This window comes from Rhinolophus hipposideros, assembly GCF_964194185.1.
Source record: "Rhinolophus hipposideros genome assembly, chromosome: 12".
NCBI classification, from domain to species: Eukaryota; Metazoa; Chordata; class Mammalia; order Chiroptera; family Rhinolophidae; genus Rhinolophus; species Rhinolophus hipposideros.
Genome location: NC_138058.1, coordinates 45,909,558 through 45,929,605, shown reverse-complemented (window position 1 = coordinate 45,929,605; position 20,048 = coordinate 45,909,558). Strand labels below are relative to the sequence as shown.

General features: G+C 44.4%; 1 protein-coding gene across 1 annotated transcript in view; it reads left to right on the top strand.

Moving 5' to 3' along the window:
- Positions 1-20,048, top strand: part of PRKCE (protein kinase C epsilon) — a 468,189-nt gene that overhangs the window by 167,861 nt on the left and 280,280 nt on the right. The window contains exon 2 of the mRNA XM_081068797.1: positions 6,264-6,327. Within this exon, the coding sequence (XP_080924923.1) occupies positions 6,264-6,327 (64 nt within the window). The remainder of the gene's footprint in view (positions 1-6,263; positions 6,328-20,048) is intronic.

The window sequence follows — 20,048 nt, the reverse complement described above, 5'->3', positions numbered from 1 at the left end:
TTTGCCTGTTCTAGAACATCATGTAAGTGGAATGGTACAGTCTGTACTCTCTTGTTTGTTTCCTTCCCATAGCATCCGTTTTGTCGCACATATCAGTAGTCCCTTCTTTAATGGTAAGTAAGATCCCATCATGTGGATAGAGCGTGGTTCACATATTCATTGACCTATTGTTGGACATTTGAGTTGTCTCCAGTATTTAGCTGTTATAAATGAAGCTGCTAGGAACATTTGTGTACAGGCTGATGGCTTCCCAAGTAAATCATCTCTGTAATTCATTTGAGCCGATCCGGTTTAAAAGCAGGCCATACAACCATTGAGCCAACATGTATAAAAATGTATTAGATCCCTCCCATGTGTTGGACAGAAAGGGTTCTGCCCTGCAGGAATGTACACAAAAGCCTGCGTAATATTTTTGCACTGCTGTGGAAGGTGTTTGGAAAAAAAAAATCCACTCCCCTTATTTTATGAAAGTCAGTGCTATTGGAAGCCTGTTAGAGTAGAACCCTTAAAATATTTGATTACGTGTGCACCTCTGCTTTTCAACCCATTGACGCACTCTATCCATAGGGCTAGTAGCATACGTCCCTTCAAATGATGAGTTTTTAATTTAATTAGTGGTTATCTTCAAAATCTGCACCCAGCAGCTGCTCAAGAGTTGCCCACTGCAGTGCCTCAATATCTTGTGCTTTCCAAAAGCAGAAGCTACTAGGAGGACATCTGCTCTGTGACAGTCTCCTGCTCTATCTGGCCTGCCTCTTCCATGCCAGACACCTCTGGGGCCCACACTGTGCCCAAGATGCCTCCAGAGGAGAATGGCCAGCGATAGAGAGGGTGTAGGACTTGGGCAGGGGGTCCTCTGCTCTGGGAAAAAACCCTGATTCTTCTCTCCTCTTCTCCCCTACACCTCCTCCTTCCTCACTCCCCACCCTTTCTAAGTAAAAAGGAAAGTCTATTATTTAAGACTTAATTGGCACAACGTGGGTAGTGCAAGCCTCTCTTCCTCCTTCTCATCCTTTCTGGATTCATCTTTTTCTGACCCACTCTCTACATTTTGCTTCTTTCTAGGCCCTAGTGTCTGACAACAGATGGAAAAGGAAGTGAAACTCAAATTGGGGGCTGTTCCCAATTTTGCGGGTTGTTCTGTTGACTAGAGGTCTCCGGCGAAAGTTGAGCCTATGGTTAGGAGGAAGCTTGTCTGAATTTCTGACCTCTTTGCCTTGAACTTGACTGACCCCAAACACAGGCATGCAGCTGCCTGTGAGTCACAGTGACATGGAGCAGTAACACATAAGCGGGGTGCCCCATGCTGCATCGTTGGTGAGGTGCTAGCCGAGTGGTCAGGGTTCTCACTGGAAATTGTGGTGTGGTAGCAGGAATATTGGACTGAGAGTCAAGAGTTGAGGGTACAAGGTCTGACTCGGCCACTCAGCTCAGGGCTGCTCAGCTCCAGGGGACTCACTGAGAGACGACCTTGTTATTGGTGCCCCCTGGAGTTGGGCAGTGGAATGTTCTCACTAATTGGGCTGTTTTGGCCACCTCTTAACCTCACTGTTGTCATACATACAATGGTGCTAATAATACTTGCTATGTTACAGGTTAATTGTGAGGAATACATGAAATAGTGTGTGGGAAGGGCTTTGTGAATGGTTAGGCACCACCCCCAAAAAAGTGCCTGTGAGTCTTTTTGCTTTTCGGAGATTTCTTTTTTCATGGGTCCATGGATGGTTTCGGCTCTTTTCCCATTGCGTTCCTTTAACTCAAAGGAGTGGAGCTCTGTTTATGCCCATACCTTCCCCAAGGTCTGGGTGGGGAGTGGGGGGTCAGGGCAAAGTAAGGGAAGCATTGCTCTGCCTTAAACCAGCAGGGCTGGAAAGCCAGTCAGTTGCACCTGAGAAGGAAAATGAACCCACAGAGGCGTAGCAGAAAGAGAATCCTGGGACGGGGTTGTCCGAGAAGGCTTCGAGGGTGAAGCAGGGCTTGAGATGAGAGCTCCATAAAAGTCATTTCTCCTGCGTGTTCCAGGCAGCCCTGAGTGAGAGTTTGGCTTCAAAATCTCAGCCCAAGTTTTTCCATCAGAAAAGTAGGTCATGTTGCTGGCCGTCTAGACTAAATGAACTAATGCAGGTAAAGCACCAAGCACAGTGTCTGAGGCTCAGCAGCGTTCACACAATACATGGTCACCCTTTCCTTCTCCTCTCATGAGCAGCTCATAGCCCTCTGAGGACGAGGGTTAGAGCCTTTCTTGCTCTGGGGTTCCCCTGTGCTGGGTACAAGACCCTAACCTTAGTTCTTTATTTGATATTCACAACAACAGATGACATCTGTCAAGTGATCAGATGTCCTTGAAGAACATGTCATAATATCAACTTTGGGCAAGAAAATGTCTTTTCTGTGGAGGGAAGCTTGATATAGTAGAAAGAATGTTGGAGTCAGTGGCAGATTTGAAGACTTGGCGTTTTAATAACAACAATGACAACAATTGTTGTCAATGACAACTGAGGATTTCACGCCAGGCACCATGCTAACCACTTTCCCTAGATTATCTCATTTAACATCATGACAGCCCAAATGACACAGGACCTATAGCATTTACTTCATTTCACAGAGGAGCATTCTGAGCCTTAGAAATCGTAGTTGCTTGCTTCAGGCCACAGAGCCAGTAAGTCCACTGTTCACCACCACTGACTACCTCCTAAGTGCCAAGAGCTTTGCATGTATCTCTCATAGAGTTTTCACAACAACCCATTTCACAGATGAACAGATTGAGGCAGAGGCTCAGGGGGAGTAGATAATTGCCTGAGTTGGTAAGTGACAAATTTGGAATCCGGCCCTGGTCTGACTCCAAAGGCTGTATTTGTCTCTCTCAATGTTCTCTTGCTTTGCTTCTGGCCTCAGCTAAAGGGGTAGCCAACGACACTGGAGCTTGAAAGAGAATCTTGAAAGAGAATCATAATCAAAGAAACAGAGACAGTAGCTAGGAAGACTCATCAAGTAAAAGCATGAGGTTCAAGGAGATTTGATAAATCGGGTTGCATCTGGGAGAATGAGGAGGGACCTGGAGCTCCGGAAAAGGAGCTTAGAGCTAACCCTGGGAATGGTTAGGAGGAGGGAGGAGGCCTGCTTTCATGTGGTGCCAGCTGCCTGGTGGTGTTGCCCACAGACAGTTTGCAGAGGCTGTGCACGGTTGGGCATCTCTGTAGCTTCATTATCCAGGCCTTGTGACTGTGAACAGAATCTGTGATTAAACCAGTTTGGCTCTGAAGTTCCACCACACTCCACCACCTTTTGTGCTGATAACCCCTCTAGTCATCCACGGTAAAGTTGCACCACCCTAGATGAATTCTCAAAGCCTCCTCACTTGGCTGGCTGGGGCTCTGCCAGTGCTCCACGGCCATCTGCCCAGGCTGCAAAGCTCTCTGTTGCTTTTGGCATGTGGAATAGCTTAATTTCTATTTTTCTGTTTGGAAATGCAGTGCATCGGCATTGAAGCAGCAGTGGACGCTAAAATGGTTCCTGATGGCTATCTTGAATGTTAATATCCTAATACATTTTATCGTCAATGACCTGTCCTCCCGACACGAGTTCTCACTCCCATTTTGCAAAGATAGGCACGCTGCCTGCCTTCGGATCGGCCTCGCAGCCCGTCTCATTCCTTTGCTGTCTCCTCCCTACTTTTCACAGATAGCATTATACTTTTCCAATGAAGTCCGCAGTCGTGGGAAATCTCTGACTTAGAGGCTATGAGAAAGCGTTTCATTTTGCCGGCAGGGTTTAATAGGGGTGATCTAATCTCTAAAAGGCATACATTATTTAAATTCCATGCTTTTGGACAAGGGGGCCCCTGATATTTTTGAAATGTGGCAGGGATAGGATTCTGGTTTGGCTCTGATCCGTAGAGCCGACTGTTGGTTTTCCTGTTTGTAATTCAGTGCAGGGGCCGGGTTATCCTTGTGGCGGCGTGGGGCCGCAGAGGGGCAGTACTAGTGGCGAGGGGCTGGGGAACATTTTCTTTACCCAGAAACCTAAAATCAGAGACTCTTGGGGTGGAAGAATGGGGAAAGTCATCTCCTGGCATCACCAGTTTATGATTTGGTCCCCATTTGGATTTCAGGCTCAAGATCCTAGGTGAATGGCTTCTGTGTGGCAACCTGAGTGCTCCCTGCACCCCTCGCTCCCTGCCCTGACCGAGCACCTGAAATGTCACCAAGGGCCTCCCCTAGGAGGCACTGGAGACCCCTGTTGATGAAAGTGAAGCTCTGAGGGAAACCTTAAGCACTCTCAACCATGAAAGGCTGAGTCTGGAAATAGAGGGGGCTCATGAATGGCTCGGGGAACCTAGACTGTGAGTGGAGTGAGCTGTTGGGAGAGAAACCTGGAGAATATCCGTTCAAGCTGAGTTTTTTACCTCACAGGGAATATATGGTGCTCATGGCCCAGCTGCCTCTTTTTCCCTCTCACCTCGTTTGAATGTCACTGGTACATATCACCTGCCTGCCTCCTTTCCAGGGGACAGGGCCTTGGACGGGCAAATGATCCCAGAATAGGCTCTGGAAGTTCTGAGCCTGGAGCCTTTTCCCACTTCCTCAAATGTTTATTGGGTGTCTCCTGACAAACAGACAGTGAGCTAAGCATTCGGGTTGCAAATAGGATTCTCATACTTTCTGTCTAGCAGAGGAGATAGACATATGGATCATAGAGCGCAGTTTAATAGGAGCCATAGCTAAGATATGCATGTGTACCGTGGGAACACACATAAGGAGGTAATTAATTCTGACTGGGACTATCTGGAAAGGCTTCAGAGAGGAGGTGATAATTGACCTTGACCTTGAAGAAGCCCGGTATTCACCACAATGACCCTTCCTAAGTAGTGCTTGCTAAGTGTGTTCCTGCTCTTTTCTGGGGACAATGAAAAAGAAAAGGAGGGTAGTGAGTGTTTCCTGCCCTCAAGAAATTCACAGCTTGTGGGGGAGACAAGCCTGGCACGTATAAGCCAATTAAAGTCCTGTGTAGACAGATGGGATTGTGCGTGTGGGAGTAGGCTACCAGGGCCAGCCACTTGGTGATCCAGAGCTTCTAGAGTTACTCCTCTCTCTCATGGAGGACACCGGTTCAGTAAGGATGGGTCAGACCTTGCGAAGATGTCTCAACTACAAGAGGCCTAGCCCCTCTGACTTATCTCCCCTCGTATGATTTTATCAGCCTGGTTCTGTATAGAAGCAGTTAGCTGGATTTGGAGGTCGGGGGAGGAAGTGAAAGTGGGTGAAGGTCAGTGGTAAGACCTGAGTGTTATTGCCTCTCCCTTTAAAACCCTGGTAGGATCTGAGGTTTGCGAAACGCATGTGCCGGCACACAGCCTGAGCACAGGGCTTCTTCAGTCTCACACAGCATGTTCAGACCACGCATGGTCTCAGGCTTTGCTTATGCGGTTTCCTCCACCTTGAAGGCTTCCCTTTCTTGCCTTCATGATGTCTTCCCAGACTGCTCTTCTACACTGATTTCAGGCGCACCAGACTCTATTAGTTATTTTCTTTCCCTCATCATTAAGCTGGGGTCAGCATTATTCTCTGGTTTTTTGTTTTGTTTTGTTTTGGGTTTTTTTTTTTAATACCTTAAGAGCAGGAATAGTGTCTTATGCTTCTCTTATTTCCCCAGTGAGCAGTTTGTACAGTATAAAGAACATAGGTTTCTTTAGACCATGTTGGCAGAATCTCAGCATTGCCAGTTACCTTGAAACTTTCCTTATCGGTAAAATGAGATAACACAGAGTTTCTCAACTTTGACACTATTGCATTTGGGGCTGGATCATTCTTTGTTGCGGGGATTGTCCTGTCCTGTGTGCTGTAGAATATTTAGCAGTATCCCTGGCCTCCATCTATTAGATGCCAGTAGCACCATTCCCTCTCCAGTAATGACAAAAATGTCTCCAGATGTTTTTGTGTTCCCTAAATGTCCCCTGTGTCAGTGTCCCCTGTGCCAGTGTTTCCTTTGTGCAGCAAAATCACTTCCAGTTGAGAATCGCTGGGATGAACTCCCTGTTGGGTATGCATTGGACCTCCTAGAACTGTATCCAGGACGTTGCAGACAGTCCATAAATGCAGACTCTACTTCGTTCCAAGTTCACCGAGCGCTTGACACTCCGTAGGTTGATTAATTGAATGGAGCTGTGACTATAGGTTTTCGCCATTTGGGGTGGAAATGTCACGGAACTCTTGGGGTGCCCCCACAATGCACTAACAGAGTCACTGTCATTTTCTTAATTGCAGATTGATCTGGAGCCAGAAGGCAGAGTATATGTGATCATCGACCTTTCAGGGTCGTCGGGTGAAGGTAGGAGAGCGTGACCTCTCATCCTTGTTCTCTTCTATTGACCCTTTGTCTTCCAGTTTCTCCCTTCCTTCCTTAGCTGGGATGTTTGATAGTGACATTTAATGAATTGGCACACTTTAAAGGAAAAAGGGTATTTTGAAGATGCTGTGTTCCAATAGGGACAAACCATCTGTTAACTTTGGTGGAGCAAGAGGGAGGATTTTTGACTTACAACGTGAGGCCAGTAACACCGACGCTCCTGCCTGCTGGTGCACCAGGCAGGCTTCAGCAGAGTTCCAGCCTCTCCCTGGAGGCTCCTGTGGGGTTTGGGTGTGTGTGATGGGAAGGAAGTAAAAGCAGTTGGTCTAATGGTATTCAGACACGCAACAAATAAGGTATCAAATGTCAGAATCTTATTTCTTTGGAGCTTTTATAGAAGTGTTATTTTTTAAAATTATTTTAATAATTATTATCATTTTTTAGCCAGTCCCTCACATAGGGCCAAGCCCTGATCTTAAAGAGTAATAATGAATGGTAAGGGAACATCCACCCCCGCTGGCTGATGACACAGGGTCTAGATGTTCTCAGATAGTTGGGTTTTTCTTCTTTCTTCTTCATACACCCTCTTCTCTTGATCCTGTCTTTGTCCACGTATTACTGGTAAGCACTTTCTGGGTTGTGAGGCCTCAGCAGCCAGGGGAAAGGGGAAGACCAGATAATAAACCTTGTCCACACAGGATCAGGGAGGTGGTGGCAGACTTGGGCTCTAGGAAAGTTAGGAATGAGGACTGAAATTTAGTTATTGGGACTGTTTTTTCCTCTTTCGTGGGCAGGGGGACAGAACAGTTGGTTTTAATATCATGGCAGAAAGATCAGAAGACCAAGGCAGTTTCCTCTCGCCAATGAGAAAAAAAATGGGGTTTAGGGGCTGTGGCCCAAAGGGAAGGACAAACAGCTCCCTCAGGACCCGGCTAGCAGACGCGGCCTTTCACGGCATCTTCCAGCATATTGGGGATCACAAGCACAAAGTCACACGGTCCCCTCTGCTTTAGGGAGGAAGCTCTAGTTTAAGGTTCAATGGGAGCAGAGATTATGTAAGCAAATTCAAAGGAAGGGCTCAAATGATGCACTTGACAATGGTGCCTGATGATTTTCATTTGCCTGATTTATTACCCAGTTTCAATAGGTGTTCAATAATTGTGTGTACAGGACGCTCATAAAAGAATTTGGTTCTCTTTGAATAGATTGCAATTATTTGGCATGGGTTTAAAACTTTAAACATCCTTCCAAAATTGGCCTCCTACATTTTTTGTTCTTTGTTGCAAATTACATTTTGATGTTTCCAACTTTGCTTCTCTGTTCTCAGCTCAGAACAGCCCAGAATAGAATCTGTTGTAGAAGATTTGGGGATTTAGCAATCTTTAGTATGAAATATTTAAGACATACAAAAGGGACTGAAGAATAATAATAAACCAAGCACAAGTGTACCAACCACCCAGATTAAGAAATAAAGCAGCCAGTAACGTGAAGCATTGCTTTCAGCAGCGCGTGATCCAAATCTCACCAGACGTAAAAGCACATATTTTCGGGCAGCCAGTTGGCTCAGTTGGTTAGAGTGCAGTGCTCATAACACCATTGTCACCGGTTCGATTCCCACATGGGCCAGTGAGCTGCGCCCTTCACAGCTAAGAGTGAAAACAACGGCTTGACTTGGAGCTGAGCTGCCATTGGGCGGCTGCTTGGCTCGGTTAATTAGAGCGCAGTGCTCATAACATCAAGGTTGCCAGTTCAAGTCCCACATGGGCCAGTGAACTGCGCCCTCCACAACTAGATTGAAAACAATGACTTGACTTAGAGCTGATGGGTCCTGGAAGAACACACTATTCCCCAATAAAAAAATTAAAAAAAAATACTGAAAAAGAAAAAGTACATATTTTCAGTCTGCAATTGGGTGCCACATATGTGAAGGGGATTTTTGACCATATAAGTGGTCAGTGCCCCTAACCCCACTTTCTTCAAGTGTCAACTATAGAAGCAGACCTTGTTTCATTGAGCTTTGCTGTCTTGTGCTTCTCATATATTGCATTTTTTACAAACTGAAGGCAAGACCATCTATCAGCGAAAAGATTCCGACTCACTTTATTGTGATTCTCACTTTATTGTGGTGGTCTGGAACGGAACCCGTTATATCTCCGACGTGTTCCTGTATTACAGTGGCCTCCTAATTGTAGATGCTGGAGAAACATTTGATGAGCAAAATCAATCCCCTTTTTTTCTTTACATAGTCAATATACAAAGGGATAATTAATTAAATATGTATTTCCTGTGCCAAGATGCCGGGCAACCAATGGGAGGCTTGGATTCTTTTTTTCGTTGAAAAGATTAACGACTTGCAAAATTATAGAAGACGTCCATTTTTACATTAGAGAGAAAGGATATGGACAAATGAATGAGTAAATAAATCAAAAGCAATTGATTTTTTTTCTTCTTGCTTCTATGGCTTATTGCATGTGAATGGCCAAAGCAATTTTCACTGGGCTGAATTCTTAGTCTCCTTTTTTAAAAAAAAAAATCTCTTTCATCTAAAGAAAATAGAGTTTACTTCAGAAATGCTGATGCATGCCAGACTCTGTAAAGTGCTAGCATGTGTTGCTCTGAAGAAAAGGAGAACTTTTTCTACTCTTTTTTCCCCTTGCTGTTGCTGGATTTGGGATTCTTTCCCTGGATGGTGGGTAGGACTTCCAGCAAGCCCTCCTAGAAGCTGATCTTCTTGTTCTCTGTGTTCTCCACATCTGTTCTCTCTGTCCTGCTGCTGGGACTTTGAGGGCTCCTGACCCAGAGGCGGTTTTGTTTTTGGAAGGGTTGGGAGGGCAAGGAGAGGAGTGGAGAATGCGTAGCCAACACATTTGTTACCTAGGCTGTATGAGAAGGGTCCAGTGCAAAAAAGATTGTCATAGCTAGGTTCCACAAACTACGTCCTTTCTTTAGCGAAAGTACCTACCTTTGTATTCCACGGAAGGTTGAAAAGAGAGTTGAAATGAGGCATAACTGACATTTTCACTACTCTATTATTCCGCATCAAGCCTCTCTTCAAACACTCCAGTCCCTTCAATGGAAAAAAATATATTCATAGAAATTGCACAAAGTTTACAACATGTGCAAATACCAGCGAGTTCAGAGAAAGGTGCGGGGGTGAGACTGTGTGAATACACCTCCTCTTCTAGGATGTGCCAAAGAACTTTTTTTTTTTTTTTTCCTAACACACTGTAGAAAGCCTGGACGTTGACGTCTGCTCGAGCCAGAGCTAATGTGATTTCTAACTGTCTAATAAAATTCCAGTGCTTGCACGTCCTGTGCAGTTCACCATAATGGGATTTGACCAGTGTGTGCTTTAACTAAACCAGGAGACCTAACCCCAGATGTAAGGGGTCAGGCTGGATGACAGTTAAGGTCATCTCCGGTCATGTGATTTTGTCCTTTGGTATAATTTGAATAGACGGCTATCAGAGCTCAAGGCTGAGGGCTGGCTGGTATCTGTAGCAGACAGAGGGGTTAAAAGAAAGGGACTCTTTCTGACAGGTACTGTGTGAGGCACTTTCTCTACATCATCTCAAGTAGCAAACCTTGGAATGCTCCTGTGTGACCCTCCGATCTCAGGCACCTCTTAGTGCTTTGCTGTTATCCTAAGTAAGGACCATCTGTTTTCCTGGGAAACAGGGCACGACAGGCTCACCAGAGACTGTATAAATCAGAGCATAAATATCCCAGGTAACAGAAGCATACACAGCAACGTAATTCTCCAATGTGCAGACTATTATTTCCTGCTGTGCACATTAGTTAGTACTTCTTCCTTTGTTGTGACATCATTTGTATATTATTTCTATTCTTTATAATAATGTGACAATGCTCCATGATTTACAGGCTCCCAGAGGAGGGGCAATCAATCTGACCTGGGCTTTCCAGGCTCTTCTTCCTCTGCCTTCCGTCTAGGTGTAATATCCACCTGGGAGAGTTCTTCAGTGTCTAAACCAACAATAGAAAGAACAAGAAGCAGGCCTCACTGGTATATTTGGATCACCAAGCTGTTTCTCCACTAAGATGCAGAAGATACAAAATAATTTGAAGGTTTTTTACAACACATGCAGCACAAACAATGCAGTTCAGTCAGGTCCTGGAGTGACCGTATATTGTGGAAGCAGAAGATGAGGGGCAGGGGGCAGGATCCAGCCCTCTGTGCTTCTTTCTGGAGCCACGAACAGCAGAAAGTCTGCTCTCTGGGACTGGCAGCTGATAGAGTGGAAACAACCTAGGAGGCCATCAGTCCTGGGTTTCAATCCTGGCTCTAGGGCTTACTAGTTTAGAGCTTCCGATTTCTCATCCGTAAATGGGGATAATAGTACCTCGGATAGGCACTATGATACGATAGCTGTAAGAATGGTGCCTTGGTCCAGTGCCCTTGAATGGGTGATGCTTAGTAAACATCCTAAGGCCCTGGAGACCTGAGGGCAGGGAGGTGGGGGTAGCTCTAACCCAGTGCCCTTGAAGGAGCAGCAGGCCGGGTCAGAGAAACAGAGAAAACATTCAGAGGAATAGTTTGAGGACAGGTTTTGGATTCCCGGGTGTACATGTCCAAAAAGTCCAAGACCATAGCAAGGTGACAAAGAGGTATCTATAGACTAATATATCTGGCCATGGCTATGACATTGCTTTCTGCAGAGTTCAGATCTTGCCATAGTTTTAGCCCATTGTCTCTCTCTCTCCCTCTCTCTCCCTCCCTCCCTCCATCCCTCCCTCCCTCTCTCATTTGCTCTTCCCCACACTTCCCCCAATGAAGTATTTCCCAAAAGGATATTCTCGAGCTTGTTGTGTCCTCTGGCCTTTAATGTCAGAAATCCTCCTTGTCGGGGCCTGGGCTTTGGCCTGCCTGCTCAGTGCAGACTGAGAACATGTGGTCCCCATACTCTCACTGGCCCTGGGTAAAAAAAGCCCTGCGTCTATTTGAAGACCATTATTAAATCCCTCTTCTTCAGGCTGAATCAATCAAATCCCCAATAACCTTTCTGAAGGGATAGTTTAGAAATCTCAACTCATCTTTTCAGTTCTCTTTTGGACTTTGTTCAAGTTGCACAGAGAGACAGACGTGATCGAAGCAGCTTCGGTCCATCCTGGATAATAATGTGTGTAGAGCCAGCGCCTGACAGTATGACCTCCATGTAGGAGATGGTAGCGCAAGAGGTCAAGCGATGTACCCAAAGCCACAATGTGGATCACACGGTCCATTTGGGTCCAGAACCCAGGTTACAACCCAGTGCCCCATTCTAAATCATGGCCCCATCATGAGTTTGCCAACCTGGCAAAGACCTCCTCTCTTCTTTGTTTTACTCTTAGTTATTTTCTTCAGCAAGCTTTTTACAGAACTGTAAAGCTGAAGTTGTTAGTTTTAAATCCAAGGGTGACCCAGACAGTCCTTTTCAGAAACAAATAGGTTTCTTTTCTACTCTCTGAGAAATGAAAACACCATTGGTCTCAGTTCAGAAATGAGCTCCTTCTCAGACTCTCTGTAAGGTGAATCCATAACCAAGTCTTGATGTACAACTAGACGTGACTCAGATTTCAGCAGGTTAATCATCTTCCTGATAGCCCTCGCAAGCATTAGAGCCCTTCCTTCAGGGTTGACATAGAGAGGGAGGATTCTGGAAACTGCCTCAGTCAGTGGGCAGTTTCTATCTAATAATATCTCTCGGATCCCAGAGTCCCATTGAAGCTTCAGTGGATAAGAATCCTACCTTTTTCCTTCAAAATTCTGCATTATTTAATCGAATGCCTTCTGATTATGAGAAAGTTAAAACGAACTATTTGTTCAAATGAGCAATAGTTCCCAATGCAGTTTAGTAAATGTGCCCAGTTTGGTGCGTGTCCTAGATTTGGGGAAGGGGCAGTGGGGAGGTAAATGGAAAATGACAGATGACATTCATATGAACACATGGTCTTGCCTTCAAGAAGTTTGCAATTGAATTAGGAACCTAAGATTACTTGTAGCACAAAAGCATTAGAGAACAATGTCAGGCAGTCTCACAATGAGTGCCCAATCGGTTGTTACCAGGAGTTCTCCAAATGGGAATAAATTGGGACTGGACTAACTCAGAAAAACTTCAAGGAAGAGGCAGGGCTTGGGCTGAAAAGGAAAAAATAGGTAGCCTGGATGGATAGGGAAGAAGGGAGGAGGCCACACTGAGCAAACAGTGTCATGTCATCACTGTCAGAAACAGTTTTGATGCTCTTATGTTTAGGTAAGGCTGGATAGACACAATAAATTACATAGATGCAGTTTGTGTTCTCTAGGAGCTCTCCAGCAAAGACAGCCATCAGTGTTGCAGACAGAAATTTTCATGCTTTGCAAACAAAAAAATGAAATGCCTTAAATGATTAAGCTGTGTTTGAAGGTTGAAGGATGTGGGTTCGTGGCCAAGGCCTCTCATTCATCTTGGCCCCAAAGAAGGAGAAATGTTCTAGATCAAGTTTGGTCAAGTCTGGGACATTGAGCAGAGCACATTTTGTAAGCATGGGACTTAGGTGATTAGAAGGTCAAGTGCAGATTCAGGCATCCCTTTGTGATAATTTCTGCACACTCTCTCTGTCTCTGTCTCTGTCTCTGTCTCTCTGTCTCTCTCTTTCTCTCTTTCTCTCTCTCTCTGTCTCTGTCTCTCTGTCTCTGTCTCTTTCTATTTCTTTCTCTCTCTCTCTCTCTCTCTCTCTCTCTCTCTCTCTCTCTCTCTCTCTCTCTCTCTTCTCCCTTAGCAATTTTATGTAGTCCCATGGTAAGCGCTCTACCTCTCATCCTCATCCTCTCCAGCCTATCTAGCTAGTGTCCTGGCGTTAAGCCCAGACACTCCCACTCTTTCTTTTTTCAAGTTCTGTTCAGTCTCCAATAAGATACATTGCTGGAGAGGTTAAAGAGAGCCCTGACCTTCCCAAACAGGGGATTTCAAAGTCAGGTACCAGCTCCAAGATGCTGATAGGTCTCCCTTCTGTGAGGTCTCCCTCCTATGAGGTGCCTTAGGCAATGAGATGCTGGTCTGACTCCCCACGCAGTCTCCTTAGACGTGCATGGACATGTCGGATTCTCCAGTAGCATGAGACAGCCTCAGTGCTTGAAAAGGGTGAAAATAACAAAATTCAGATGTTCAAGAACATTGATCTTGTAATGTGTACCACACAGTCTGTCGCCAGCACGACTACTTGCTCCTGACACTCAGACTCGGGGAATGGGCCCCTTAGTCTCCAGATGTTTGGCTCCATCTTTTCTCCTGATGGAATAAATGCTTGTTCCTAGAAGTGACCAGATAAGACAAAGAGGATCAGCTTGACAATAGCAAGCACCAAACACCCATCAGGGGGCTTATAATACCACAAAGAGACAATGGTGAAATACTTGAAGAGAAATAAGCCGAGAAACCCTCATTTCCTTCCAAATAGGCTGTGCATGCACAGCAGTTCCTCTGAAATAAATCTTTCACGGTTAACAACACCAAATGGCAACCATTAGCAGATGAAAAACGGAATTGAATCGTGAGTGTTTGGAGAGCAGACCTCCTTAGGATCACTCCTAAGCCTTCTTCCCCTCTGCCGTTATGCGAGCATAGATGTGTATTCTCTGTTGTCTTGTGTGCCTGTTTTACTAATGAAGTAATTGAGGAAGGAAGAGTCATATTGAAGATATAAGCTTATAGAAAGGGCAAGTTTATAATAGATCTTTAGTCAAGAAGTGAGCCCTGTATTTCCTGGCTTTGTTATTCTCTGTATTTGTTGTCTTGCTCTGCATCATTTCTGTGTCTTATCAACTAGATTGTTTTGGGGAAATTCATGTTTGTAGCTCAGATCATACTGGGTCAAAGTAGCCTATAATTTAATCATTTACTATTGTTGATATCCCTGTGATTTGGCTTAAAACCAAAAAAGGGTATTTCCATTCATCTAAATTAATTTAGAGAGTTGTCTTTTAGGACCAATTACTTTATTCTTTTATCCAGTTGAAATTGGCCAGTGCTGACAGTTTTATTGATTTTTCTTATTACCTAGTTTTGTTGAAACATTCATGTTTTCACAGTCAAGTATATTCACAATCTTATTTGAGCTAACACTGGGGCTTTTCTCTTTCCTTCTTTATTATACATCTTTAGTGTGAGCTTGTTGGGGCCGGTGGAGGTGTGTGTATTGGCTCCTGCACACACATACACCTATGAGCATGAATGTCTGAATCACCTGTTCTGTCTCCCCTTTGGCCAGTTTCCTTCATTAAAAGTATCCCTTATTTGCTTGTCTAAACTGTACGAGGCACTGGGATTGTAGAGCTAATGAACATGGTCCCTGCTCTCAGGTATCTGTACCCTTACAGAAGGAGAGCAGTAGACCAGTAAGCTCAGCGCAGTAACGTGTTTTAGCTATTGCGTAGCTGTTGGTACAACAGGATGCAGTGGGACATTGAAAAGACTTCCTTCCACTTGAGGGCTCTCCCTGGAGTAAGCAGTCCATTAATGACGTTCACCAACACCTCCACATGCCCTCATCAGCTCCTCATGGCAACCCGAAAAGGAGGTAATAATAGGTATCCTCTCTCTTTGGGTGAGGAAACAGAACGAGTCCATGGTGGCATTTTTATTGGCACCAGGGATCACTCTCCAGTGTTTAGGATCAGGCTTGTTCCAGGCTTTGTCATCTCTGCAAACTGTCTTCACCAGCTGGGGTACCTTCTGCCCAGCTAAGGGGGGCAAGTCAGCTGCCAGTGGGTTACTCCTACTCTCCAGGCACTGAGGTTTGCCTGTTTCCTGACATTGAAAAAAGTGGTGATTAGTTCAATGCCTCTTTTATTAACCAGGTGTGAATTCTTTTGGAATTGTCGAGAAGTGTGAACTCAGGGGAAGTTGACTTTCAGGTGTATCTATGTATTATTGGGACTAGGATTTCATAGACACCTGCATTGTAGTTCCTGCTCCACAATTGGTCAATTACTTGGTTTACTGATTGACTGAACAAACACATACTGAGTCTGCTGCATGCCAGACACCATGCTAAGAGCTGGAGAAACAAAGATGAAAGAGACCTAGGCCCTGTCCACTAGGAGCTCCCAAGCTAGGGCATGTCAGCAACGAGTCATCTATTCCACTTGGAGCTTGGTGGCCTCCTCTCTACGTGGACAGGTGATGGGACTAAGACCGCCTTCTTGCTCCTAGTTCTGAGTCAAAAGCTGGTGAAGATCGCACCAGCCAGGCACCTGAAAGGAGGAAGTAGGAGAGAATAAAATTTTTTAAGCCAAATCTCTGTACGGAGATTACTTTGTAGTAAGCCTAAATAGATGTACCAGATAGATTTTATTATCCCTATTTTACATGTGGGAAAAATGAAGCTTAAAGACTTTACTGTGAATCACCTGGGGTTCCTTTGAAAATTCAGATTCTGTGCTCGCTTTGGCAGCACGTATACTAAAATTGGAAAATTCAGATTCTGACTCAGTGGGTGGGGCCGGAGATGCTGCATTTGTCCCCAGCTCCCAAGCGACGCTCATGCTGCTGGTCCTTGGACAACACTTTGTGTAACAAGAGATGACAAGACCTGTGATTTCCCCCCAAACCATGCTGAGCAGGCACCAGTTTCTATCTGATGGAAAATTAAAACTGGAATCTACTGATTTCTCCCTTTCCCAACTTCCAACCATTTATTCCATCTCAAAGTCAATACCTTCGAATCCTTTTCTGTTTAGTATCTTTTCCTTCCCCATTCTCCTTTCTTCTGAGAAAGGGGCCGAGAAGGCACTTGGTATCCTTAGGGAGGGTGGGCAGTGATGCCCAGGCCTTGGTTTTCCACTCCCAACTTTGTCTGCAGGAAGTCAAAATGTATAGCATTAGTGTTCTTCAGCTAGAACAAGAACCAGTTTATACCAGAAAGACAAAAAGCACCCAGTCAGGATATTGGATTTTTTGTTTTGTTTTTGTGTTTGTTTTTCTATAAATACCCTCCAGTATTGAGTGGTGCTTGAATTTTATCCCACTGTGCTAATTTTCTCCTGGTTCCTGGGGCTTTAATTAAAATAACTCACCCAGGGACCTTGCTAGAACTTACCTTTATGTGATCTTCCTCTGAGGTAGGCAGGTTGCACCTGCCTTCAGATCGATGGGGAAACACAGAGGGAGTTCTAGATTAGGTGCTGGGGACACAGGAGGGACATCAGTTTTACTTGTCGGATAAATGAATGCATGACTAAATGAAATAACAGGAAAAAGTATCACATTAAAAGGAAACTATTGAAATAAACAAGGTGTTTGGACTGACTTTGCTTTGGATAATCTGTTCCTATTCCAGGGTACAATCAGTTTCACCGGTGGGAGGGGCCCGCTTTCTGTGCCTGGCACTTTGGACTGCCTCCGAGCCTCCATACACACCAAGTGTCCCTGTCCCCTGCGCTGTTGATTCAACTACTTCTCTACTCTTTTAAAATTTGATTTCAAGTTTGCCTCCTCTTGGGGGCCTTCTTATGTTGGCCCACCCACCCCCAGCTGCTGGGTCACGCATGACACTGTATTTGCTCCCACTCTCTTCTGTGTCTCTCTGTACAACCAGGTACTCATATATTTATATTGTATCTATAACTATAGTCCTGGTTGTGCTCTGCCCACCTCAGTAAGCCACAAGCCATTCAAGGGCAGAGGTTTCTGTAAAATGGGCCCAGAGATGAGAGCTGACCCAGTACACAGAAGGGTAACTGGCTGGCCTCCTTATATGGCAATGCTGAGCCTGGAGCACTGCACTGTCTTACTATTTGAACAACACAAAGCCAGACTGGGAACAAGGGCCATCTCTGAACTTGGACGAAGTCCACGGAAGCCTTAATTATTGCAGGGCCTCCTTCGTGCTGGGCTTGAGGCCCCAGTGAGTTACACTGAATTCAGCCCTGAGCAGCTTTCTGGTGAGATGTAATGGGAGTAACTCTTTTCTTAAATCAGAAGCTTGGATTCTATTCCTGGCCCTGCTACTCACCAGCATTTGAAGCTGAAAAAAAAATCATTGGGTGTTTCTAGCCCTCAACTGGATTCCGTCGACAGTGTATTAAGATGCTATGATTCAGTGAATACTCAGGATTTCAGATTTTCATATTGAACACTTTTTGAATCCAGGTGTGAGTAAACGAGGTTTTCCTAATCTCTTTTTATACTTAGCACCGGAGAGCCAGACTCCGTTCTTCCTGGCCAAAGCAGGGAATCCTTAGTAGTGGGTGAGACAGGGTGCGTATCTCAAAAACGTAAAGTGTGACCAAGTGGAAGAGCAGAGAACTTATCTTGTGGCTCCTGAGGCAGTTCTAGGACCACAGGAGTAGAAGTCATAGGGAGGCAGCTTTAAGTTTAGTTTCATACATGGAAAAAGCCTCTAACAGACAGAGCTTGTCAGCAGTTTAATACATTTGAACAGTAAGTAGGGAGCTTTTCATCTCTTGAGGTATTCAAATGGAGATTGAATAAGTTTTGAAATTCTGTAGAAAAGATTCATCTTCTAATGGTCTTTTGTAAGATTTGAATATTCATAACAGCTTTCATAAGGATAATAAGGAAACTATTTAATTTTTTAAAAATCCACGGCCCACACTGTATAAAGATAGAGAAAGGGGATGTATGAAATAATGGGAAAAAGGAATAAGTTAGATCTTAGCATCTTTTTTACAGAATGGTTATATTTCTCGAAAATTTAGGCAAAAATGGAAATGTTGAAACTTGGATCTTGTTTTAACTAGGGACGATCTCTACTTGAATGGACCCTAAATTGTATGCACCCCTCCTGTGAAGACTTTAAGTGGAAAAATCTCTTTTAATATCAATATTCGCTCCTAAAATCTCTGTCACATGGATATGCATGTTCACTTAAAAAGTGGTCCATTGATGTGCATCTGGGAAGAGGTCCATCTAGGGGAAAGAAGAATGGCAATGAAGGCCCCTGACTTTAGGGGAAAATATCATTTTGTCAAGCTTGTTCATGCATGTGGTGAGTTAAGGATTTTCTCCTCAAACTTAGGAAAGTATTGCAGGAGCGCTACAGAAGGAGGAGGAAACTGAGGTTCCTTTAAGAAGGGTTTGATTTTAGGTAGATAGCTTTTCAGTATGGCGGGGGGTAATGTACTGCCATAGATAGATGAGACGAAACCATTTACTGCCCATGTGAGGTGGGGCACCAGGAAGGTGGTTGACTCATCCCCATCTAATGCTGACCTACATTTTTGTCTAATGCTTGAGATTTTACCTTTAGAGCTTTCACATTGATGGTGGTTTAAGCTCTTGATGCCCATTAAATCGCTAATTCTTCCCTCAAAACAACAACAACAAAAAGAACCCTTTTAGAATAATGTAATCCTAAGCCTTTCTTGAATCTTCTGTGCATAAAGGACCAACAGTGAGGTTTGTAGGCAGTTCCTTAATTTTGCGTGTGATGCTTTCTGAAAGGGTGTCTGACGGTCAAAGTAGTGGAAGTTTGAATAACTGAGTTTAAGGTTATAATGGGAGATTCCATTCTGAGAAAACGAAAATGTATCATAAAATCTTATTATTATGTCTCATCGTTTAGACACTATGTTCGGTGGTATTTTCAGCCTTTTTTCCCCACTTGGTCATCTGGGAAGCCTGTCAACCAGCTGAAGTGTGGCGAGGGGTGGGCATGGGGGTCAAGCTGAGGCTAAACAGGGACCTTTGCAGACCCCTGGGATCCTTCACCGATTTGCTGTAGTAGACTCCATTCTCTGATATAGAAATGATACATCTTATCACAAGGGCCAATGTTTTCATTTTCTTCTGTCGCATCATTTTTATTTAACAAAAAAAGGGCAGGCAGCAATAAAATATTCAAATAATTGCACAAACAGTTTCTTTAGAGTCTAAGCTCTATGGACTGTGTCTGTTTTGGTCTCTGCTGTACCATCATGGCCTAAGATAGTGGCAGGATCCGCGGTCATGAGGAAATGTTTGTGCCACGAATTAGTGAGGTACCGATGGCCAGGTAGGTATGGTGAAGGTGGCACAGTGACTCGGCAAGCAGAGAGCACCACTGTGAAATGTCATTACCAGCTGATGGCTGAGCACCCACTGTATTGCTTAAAGGCTAAACATGTGAAAGTCAAGAATTGCCTGTAATAGGTGGGTTTGAAGTCACCAGAGTTGTCAGCAGAGCAGCTGGAGCCTGAAAGACAGACTTCACCTGCTTAATTACAGATGTCCATCTAGCTTCTCAACCTCTCCCTGACTGTAATTACAGCCCTTGTAGCCACTATACTGCCAAGCCAACTAGAAACACCTTGCTCTGCCTAGAGAGGGACCTATTTTGCTTTTATTTTTAATTTTTTAAAACATAAATCAAACCAGGGTCCTTTCGATTTAACATTCACTTCCTATTGGCATGAGGCCTTCACTGGGCTTCCTTGCCTTAGAAAACAAACAAATGATAATTTCTTTGTTTGTCTTGGGAAAAAATACCCTCTGTGTTTTGTTTCTTTTGAATTAATCTGTCCTTTGGGATTAATTTAAGCCAGACTTACTCTCCCTCCCTTCCACTATTTTTACTCTGAAATTATATATCATGGGTCATATGTACCTATGATCCAGATTAAGAAAGAAAACATGTTGGTGCCTTTTTAGCCCCTTGGGGCCCTTCACTGATCTTGTCTTCACCCTTTCTCCTCCCAAAGGTAACTACCATCCTGAAAATTGTGT